Raw genomic sequence first — 9,001 nt, 5'->3', positions numbered from 1 at the left:
ATGCAATGTTTACCGTTACTGCTAGAGACTGGTATGCAGAAGCAAGGCCACTGCTCAGTTCTGAGGAACATTTTGCCCTCCGGAAGAAGAAAATTAATAAAGAGGTCACACCTGAAACCCTCTGTTAGGGAGTAATGGAAAAAATTAATTACCAAAATTGACCAAACAGAATATTCCATCCCATACAGGTCCCCTCAAATTTGAGGGACCGCAAGGGCCAAATATCTTCCTTCCTTCCCTTCCTTCTTTGCCTCTCCCTGTTTGCTTTGGCATCCTGGGAGGATTCCATCCGTTCCTCTGCCTGTGCTCCTGAGCCATCCCAGCCTGAATCTCTGTGTTCCTGCCTCCAGCTCCCGACTTTTGCCAGCTCCAGGATTCCAGCCTGGACTTTCCCAGGGCTGCCCTGCAGCCTCAGTGGTGATGTGAGAGTTATTGGGGGAAAGGAGGGAGGAACATGGTATCAATTTTCCTGTATATTTGTATGTATTTAGTAATTTTTCCTGTTTATCGTTACTGTTTTATTAAAGCTGTGTAGTTTAGTTTCCAATCCGTAAGTCTCCCTCCCTTATCCTCTCTCCTTTCTTTATCAGGGAGGGGGATTAATATAGAGCATCTGATACTTGGTTTAATTGCCAGGCAAGTGTTAAAACCATGACACACTTCCACCCTAAACAAGTGAATCTTACCATGTTTGTGTTACTTCAGAAAAATTAAGGAAGAACAAAGTTAAGATGGATATGTGTCACTGTTGAACACATTCTACAGATAATTTTGCTTTTGTGAAAATATTTTAATAGTTATTTCTCTCAAAATTTTCAAGTTTTTATTAAAACTAAACAAAAAATTCAACGGAAAATTAAAAAAAAAAAAAGTTGTCTTTTAATATATATTTATTATTCTGTTGTACATCTTTGCTCTTACTGATTGCTCCTCTGTATGGTTTTTAAGTTTTCAAATGTTTTGGCTAGATTTTTTTTTCCTGCAAGTTTTCAAATGTTACATTAAATATAAAAATTAACCCATATAAATAGCAAAGAAGGAGTTAAGGTAATGTAAGCTTGTTCTATGGGCTTCCCTGCTATCCAGTGGAGGATCTGGATGTCTCAGGTTTTCTGTCTCTGTATAAGATATGGATAGAGTAAAAGTCATAATACCAGCCCTATGGAAATGTTTTGGTTTATTGCCATGTATATTGCCTTCTTTATATGCTAACTGTAGAAATTATACATATACATATAAACTCCCTTAATGTCTGTGGCAGTATTTTTTTTTATAACTCTTTATTTTCAAGTCGATGCTGCTTTGTTTCTTATTTCTCAAATCTCTCATTTTGTGCTGTTGCCTTGGCCTTGACAAGACAACTGGCACTTACATGTATGTTTCTCCCCAAGCCTTTAGTGTTTCTCCTGTACCCTCAGTCTCTCTAAAACTCCTCTTTTGCTTATGACTTTTCAAGAAATATGTTTCCTGTAAAAGACTGACAAAACAGTCAATGCTGGTTAGTGGAGAGGCAGATATTAGATCTTTCATATTGATCAGAAAATCCTACAACTGCTCAGACTGGAAAAGACCTTCAAGATCATTGAGTCCAGCCTCATCCTAACCCTTTTACTCTGTTCCCGAAGTCCACCACTAAACCATGTCCCCAGGCACCACATACAGGCGATTTTATACACATTCAGGCCGGAGACTCAACCACCTCCCCGGAGAGCCTGTTCCAGTGCTTAACAACCCTTCCCGTAAACAAGTTTCTCCTGATATCCAACCTATATCTCCCCTGGAGCAACTTGAAGCCATTTCCCTGTCCTGTCCCCTGTCACCAGTGAGAAGAGACCAAGCCCACTCTCACTACAGTCTCCTTTCAGATGTTTGTGAGAGTGATGAGGTCTCCCCTCAGCCTCCGTTTCACCGCTCCGAGGGTTTCGGTGCTCCGGGGACTACTAGGTCCACGGGATTCAGGTCTCCGGGCCGCTCTGGGCCGTTAGCCGCGGCCCCTCCTCCCGCGGCCGTGCGCGGGGCGGGGTGGACATGCGCGTGCGCGGTAAGCGCAACCATGCGGGTGTTGGTGGGTGAGTGCGGGTCGGGGGCAGTCCGGGTCGTGCTCGGTATCTTTGTGCGGGAGGGTCCGGGTACCGCTGCGCTTGGGTGTGCGGGGCAGTTCGGCAGTCCGCGGCCCTGTTCCGCTCCGCTCGGGGCTGCTGATGTGGGAGTGGGTCTCACCCAGGCCGCTGCTGGGAGCGGGGTGAGCGCGGGAGGCCGTAGGGAGCTCGTCCCGGGGGGGCTCGTCCCTGGGGCGGTCTGGGGACTCTGTGAGGGGACAGCGGTTTGGGAAGCGGGAGGGGGGGGGGGGGGGGAAGGGGGCTTGCAGGGCTGGAGTGGGAGGAGTGGTGATGTGCGGAACACACAAAAATGATTTGCACAACACACGGAAATTTATAAAGTGTCAGGGGCATCGCTTCTCCTAACCTGCACACCGGAGCTCAATGCAGGCAGATATTTTTCACACAAAATTATACATATGCATTACATAAACATGCATTTAAGAAGAGAGCTTATGCAAATCATGTTAACGTAAGTTCCCACCCATCTCCGCATGCACCCTGTCCCCGGGTGGTCGTGGGCAGGGGTCTCCTGGAGGAAGGTTCCAAGTCCTCCTCAGGATGTCCTGTACACCTTTGTTGAGCCGGCAGTGCTCCACACCACAGAACTGCTTTTTTCTGCTTCTTTTCTGAGGAGTAAACCTTGAGGACAATGCATCTTCGGCTTCTTGCTTACCTAGACAAAGCTCCTCTTCTCTATGACAAAGACAAATGAGTTCTCTTTCTAACCCTGCTTTTCTACATTTTAACCTGTTATTTTCTAAATGTGAATCAGTGGTGTCCTCTGGGTGCTGAGCAGGATGGAGGGGTCTGGGCTCAGAGTGGGGCCCCCAGCAAGGTGTCTGTGATGGTGGAGATGCCCGTGCAGGTGTGAGGGCAGCCCGGGCAGCACAGCAGTAATGTCTTTCTCCTAGGTGGTGGGACTGGATTTGTGGGCAGAACCCTGACCCAGCTGCTGCGGAGCCGTGGGCATGAAGTGACCCACATCTCTCGAGAAGGGGGCAAGGATCGGATTAGCTGGGTATGAAATGAGAGCACTGACAGAAGGGAGAACGTGTCAGGGCTGGGGCACAGGGAACAGGGAGTGGGGCGGGTGGCTCCTGGGGATGTACTCGTGGAGTTCTGTGTGCTTCATTGGGATGGGTACTGCTGTACCTTTAAAGAGCAAATCCTCTGTTTATGCTGGAGTTCTGAGGACTGGGAAGACTTGAGCAGAGGGGAGACTGCATGTGTGATGTTTCTGTTGCCCTCGCCTAGGGAGAGTTGTCCCACTCTGGACTGCCTCTTTGTGATGCTGTAGTGAATTTGGCTGGTGAAAATGTCCTCAACCCTTTCCGAAGGTAACTTCATCCCCAATAGTGCTGTTGGGGCAAAGTGAAGGCAAGATAACTGGGTGCTGTTCAGAAAATGTAGAAGGGATCTGGAGATGAAACAAGGTGTCCAGGAACCGTTTGGGTCACATAACCAATGTCCTCAAGTATCCAAAATACTTCTGTGGGTATTATCTGGCAGAATTTTTAATGACATGTCAATTATGAACGGACATTTGGAGACCAGGCAATGTAGTTCCACATTTCCAAAATGACATGGGGCGCCTACATTTAGATAATGCAATATCAGAACTAAATTTTTATTTTTATCAGGGTGTTTTTGGAAATGCCTCCACTGGGCACTTGGGAAGAATTCACTGCAACCAGATTTGGTGTCCCTCTGTTACCTTTGGTAGCACCTCTGCTACCTTTGTCCTGAGGTAGTCCAAAACCTACAGCCTTTTCTGGGAAGTGAAGAGCCACCATTTCTCAAGGTCCCCATGCATTTAGGTAGTAAGATCCCACATCCTCACTGTGGTCTGGGGTGGGCAGGAATTCATGTGATCACTTCTGTGCTTGTGAGCAGGTGTCTGCTGGGCCCCCCTTCACTGCTGATGTGGAAATTATAATCAGTGGCTCTCCCTTTCACAGATGGAGTGATGCCTTCTGCAGGGAGGTCATCAACAGCCGGGTTGAGACCACCAGGACCTTGGCCAAAGCCATTGCTAATGCTGAAGAGCCACCCCATGCTTGGGTCCTCGTCACTGGCGTAGGTATTGGTTGTGTCTGGCCAAGGCATGACTTGTGCTGACCTGGAGAGGTACAGTTCTGGGCAAACACACTTTTGGAGGGACATGTCTTGCCTTGAAATGCCAGCTTCGTTGCCATCACTGCCACTGTGTTTAGGCAAGCTATGATCCACTTTTTAATACTGCTGGAGAGGAATTTGCATCCTTTTGCTTTCTCTTGGTGTTGTTCAAACAAGTCTTTTTCTCCATTTTCTTATGAAAGCTTTTATGCACCCTGTAGAACCAGTTTGTTTGAGCAGAGGCTCAGCTGAATACCTGCATCTTTGCATTTCTGCTAGCCACTGTCTTTAAACCTACCACAGTTTAGCATCTGAGATGCCTAATTTTGGAGCAAGGGCCATTCCACTCAGCCAGCTCAGTCTGTTGCATACTCATATAATAGGCTCTTGGGGTTTCCAGGTCAACCTGAGTATTAATGCATCCTGCTGAACTTTCAGAGTGTATTGGTAGTTCAAAAAGTTGTCAGCTTTGCCATTTGAGAGACTCTGTGCTGTTCAAATAAGGATGTCCTCAATGGAGTGGTCAAGTTTTGGTCACCTGGAGGCAGAGGGGCCGATTTGGACAGGGGGTGGCTGGTGTTGTGATCAAACCTTGACCTCCTTTCTGGTTTTACACCCACAGGCTACTACCGCCCTAGCCCCACAGCTGAGTATACTGAGGACAGTCATGGTGGGGATTTTGACTTCTTCTCTCGCCTGGTGAGCGCCTGGGAGGCTGCAGCTCTCATCCCTGGGAGCCCAACTCGTGGTGTTGTGGTGAGATCTGGTGAGATTGGTGCATCATACCTGTTCAGGGTGGATTTACTTCAGTGCTGGGGCAAAAGGGGGAAGAGGAGGGAGGACATCAGGTCTGTACCTCTCATTGTAGGGGCAGTGATCCAGTCCAGCCCATTAAGGATTGTCCCCTGGTTGAAGGTCTGAGGGTGAAGGGAGCCTTTGTCCTGTGCAGAGGAAATCTTGGTCTCATTCTTGTTTTCCTCCCAGGGGTAGTGCTGGGCAAAGGTGGTGGTGCAATCTCTCAGATGCTCTTGCCGTTCCGTCTGGGATTAGGAGGTCCCTTGGGCTCTGGGCTTCAGCCCTTTCCGTGGATCCACATTCAGGACCTGGCTGGGATTGTGTGTCATGCCCTGGAGACTGAGAGCGTTCAAGGAGTCCTCAACGGTGTCTCCCCATCTTCCCCTATGACCTCCAATGCCACCTTTGCTCAGGAGTTCGCTGCAGCCCTGGGGCGCCCAGCACTGCTCCCAGTGCCTGCCTGGGCAGTCCGGGCTGTCTTTGGATCAGAACGAGCCGTCATGCTGCTGGAGGGCCAGAAGGTGGTACCAAAACACACCCTGGAGAGCGGCTACCAGTTCATCTTCCCTGACCTGTCTGCAGCTCTGAGGGACGTCGTGGCTTGAGGACTCACCTGGGTTTAGCCCTGGTTTAGTGACCTCACTGGCTCACATGGCTTCCCCTGGGTGAAAGAGGGCAGTCCTGCCTGTTCTTAACACTTCCTCATCCCAATACAGAGAGAGTGAGCAAACTCTTCACCTTCTGTCTCCTTTTGTTCATCCCCAGTTTAGGAGTCATCCCTTCTCACCTGCTTTTGGGAAGGTGTACAATGCCCTGGGATTGTCAATTCTGAATCTTCCATCATCCCTTTCCCAAAGTGCATGTGAGCTGCTTGCAGAGCAGCTGGGGGTGTATGTAATGTCTCCTGAGAGACAAGGGTGGCAGCAGGAAGGAGTTGTTTGGGTGTTTTAGTTCTTCATGTTACAAGACATCCCTTTTCTTGCTTCTCCCCATGTCTTAGCCCTAGTTACACAGAGACCCATTTAAGCTTTACTGCTTTGCCTTTCTCAGTCTCATAGGGAATGGAGATGTGGGAAGAGATAAAACCTGAGGAGATACAAAGGGTGCTGGTTGCAGATGGCTTGAAGACTTGGCCATCTTGTTTCTTGTGGTGGCTAGGTACCAAGTACCAAGTTCCTCAGAACCTCCATCTAAGTTTAAGCCCAGACTCAGGAAGACCCAGGGCTGCAGTGTTTAATTTTGACGATGATAAGCAAACCTTGGCTCCCATGGTTCAAGACTTGTGATCCTAATTACAGTGTTGTGCTATCCCAACACTGGCACAGCCAGCCCTGTTGTGCTGAGGGCTAGTAGAGTGTTTTTGTAAGCATGTCCCAGCCAACTGCAGTGCTTCAATTTACTTTGGGAACAAGTTTTTATGTCCCTCTGTTCTAGGTGAATGCTTATAGTTGTTAATACATATTGAGAGCAGCAGCTGCCTCCAGCAGCTCTGGCCCACGGCCCTCCTTCTCAGCTGCTGGAGTCCCAAGTGTTCAAGTACCCCAGGTCCCTGCCCAAGCTGAGGGATGCAGCTGCTGCTTTCCTCTTTACAGGTTCAGTCGACCCTCAAGTTGAGCACTCATCAGAGGCACATGCATGCATAGAGACACACACAGAGGTGACATTGACAGGACTGCTCACACAGCCTGCTGCAGCCAAGAGGCTGCCACACTTGGCACCCATGTCACATAAGCAAAACCAGCCATGTCCCTTCCCATCCTGGGGTTGGCAGACTCATGGCTTCTTCAGGGTTCCCAAGCACATTCACAAGACCCTTCTACCCACCACCTCTACCTGAGCCCCTGCCTTCTGACCCACCCCATGGTCCAGCTTGATATATCCAACGTGCAGCGCTCACATACTCATCCCAAAGGCACCCCACACTCAGGTACCCACAGCATGGACTCCCTACATAACTGATGCCTGAGGCTTACATACCAGCTGGTCCAGGTTGCTATTTCCTGGTGGATATTGAAGCCCAAAAAGGCCAAGCAAAACTGTTTAGAGACAGAGTTTTGAGTCTTTAAACAGCAAAAGTATTTATTTTCAGATCTGGGGAACTCCCAGCTCGTGCTGGACAAAGAGTTCCTGGCCCCAAGGGAAAGAGCTAGGGTATTTATACAGTTACAGGGGAGGTTACATACATATTCATAAGCTTGAATTATAATATTCATGACAGGTGAGTCTAGGCAGAGCCCAGGCGGAGTCCAGGCGAAGCCTGGGAGATGTCGGTGGGGTGTCCTTGGGTGTTCTTTCTCGAAACTTAACTCTTTATCTCTTCTGTTTTTGATGACTTCATCCTCTTGTTATAGAGCAAAATTGGACCCTTGCGATAATCTTTCCCTTATCTGCTGGTTGTGGCTGCCTCATCCTGTCCCTGTGCAGGTGTTCACACTCCCCCAGTGCCTAGCTAGCCTTGGCAGTGCCTTGTTTTGAGAACAAGACCTACACTTTTACAGAAGTTAATCCCCTCTCTGCCTAGTTGGCCTTGGCAGTGTCTTGTTTTTAAAAGTGAGATCTGTGCTTACAAGACGGAAGATGTTCACACTGCTTCAGTGGAAAGTTACAGGAATTTATCCCGCCAGGAGTTAACCCTGTCAGGGTCTTTCTCTGTTTCAATATGTGACTGTATCTTCTTTCACCCAATTTGTGGGAAATCCAGGTGCTCTTCTGCCCCAGCATCTAGCACCTAGCACACAAGCTGTGACCTCCTGTCCTACACCAGCTGCCTTTGCAGAGCCCCTTACTTATGCTGGTTTCCCCAGAAACTGGATTTGTGGACATGCAGGGTTACTGCCACAGGGCTGTACAGTGAGACCCCACTGGCTCCAGTGTTTGGCACCACAGGCCAGGGGTGCCCACTCCTGACTTCAGTAGCCGGCACAAGAAGCACTCATGCTGGTCCCCTGGTAGCTGGCACTTAGTCATTGCATCATACATAATGCAGGATAAGGTGAGATTAGGCAGAGAGAGGAAAGATTTAATAAGACAGGACAGACTGCAGTGCACAAGCACACAGCTCACCCAGAACAGCACAGACTGGCCCAGCTTTACAGCAGACCAGTCTGTTTTGTGCCCTTTTTCTATCTACCTGGCTCTTTGTTGCTCCCAGCTCTCCTACCCGTGCACATTTCCTTCACATCTGGCATCTATCTCCATCCAACATCCTGCACACTCAGGTCTGCATTCTTACAGGTTGCAAAGTCCTGGCTCCTATAGTTAATCAATTTGTGTAGCTGATGATGTTTGTTTCTGGTTATTGGCTTTGTTACTGATAATTGGTCAGGTTTTATGACTCTTTGTCTCCCTCCCTTAACTTTCCACCTGGTAAAATAAATATTCTCAGACTTGATCCATAGACATTTACCTATTAGAATGACTGATCTGGTTTGTTCTCATCACAACCTCCCTTATCATGAGTCAGCTTTGTGTCTTCTTGATTATACCACCTTTGCCCATATAACCGTAGAAGAGCAGACACATGCCTTCCAGGTCCCCTGACACTCCCCAACTGACTAGAAGAAGCAGCATCAGAAGAAGCAGCAGCACTCCCATAGAGCCTGAATGGGACCCACCAGTGGGCTGCACATTGGGTCATTAGTCCTTCTGAAACTGTTGAGCTCTGTAAGTGTGAGAGTTTGAGTAGTTGAGTTGAATGGTTTGGCTTTGGTAGCTCAAATTCTTCAGGCACTGAGCCAGGGAATGTTGATGGCCAGGTGGATCCTGCAGTTTTGGTCTCATTTGAGCAAATTACACTGGTGATGTACTTTGGGGTTAGTTCTTTGCCTACTGCTGCGTCACATCACAGCATCAAAACCAGCTAGGACTACTTCTTAGGCTTTTTTAAACCAGTGGTAGTTCTGCATGCTTTTTGTTCATCATTTTGTGCATAATTGTGCATTGATGTTTGTGCATGTTACACATTTTTTCACAAATTGTAAGACACTATT

General features: G+C 48.4%; 1 protein-coding gene across 4 annotated transcripts; it reads left to right on the top strand.

Annotated features, from left to right (window-relative positions):
• The first annotated feature begins 1,995 nt into the window (after positions 1 to 1,995).
• SDR39U1 (short chain dehydrogenase/reductase family 39U member 1) lies at positions 1,996 to 7,058 on the top strand. Of its 4 annotated transcripts, XM_030466079.1 has the most exons (7): positions 2,003 to 2,069; positions 3,014 to 3,120; positions 3,357 to 3,439; positions 4,061 to 4,182; positions 4,840 to 4,983; positions 5,202 to 5,642; positions 5,693 to 7,058. In XM_030466079.1, the coding sequence occupies exons 1-6, from the start codon at positions 2,054 to 2,056 to the stop codon at positions 5,615 to 5,617; spliced, it is 888 nt and encodes a 295-aa protein (XP_030321939.1). In that variant the 5' UTR covers positions 2,003 to 2,053; the 3' UTR covers positions 5,618 to 5,642; positions 5,693 to 7,058. The 4 variants fall into 4 exon arrangements, with proteins under 4 accessions (XP_030321940.1, XP_030321939.1, XP_008495060.1 ...); XM_030466080.1 differs by having other exon boundaries at positions 1,996 to 2,041; positions 5,202 to 5,747; XM_008496838.2 differs by having other exon boundaries at positions 5,202 to 5,747.
• The last annotated feature ends 1,943 nt before the right edge of the window (positions 7,059 to 9,001 follow it).

The sequence above is a fragment of the Calypte anna genome, chromosome 27, assembly GCF_003957555.1.
Source record: "Calypte anna isolate BGI_N300 chromosome 27, bCalAnn1_v1.p, whole genome shotgun sequence".
NCBI lineage: Eukaryota > Metazoa > Chordata > Aves > Apodiformes > Trochilidae > Calypte > Calypte anna.
This window is presented reverse-complemented; position numbering and strand designations above follow the sequence as displayed.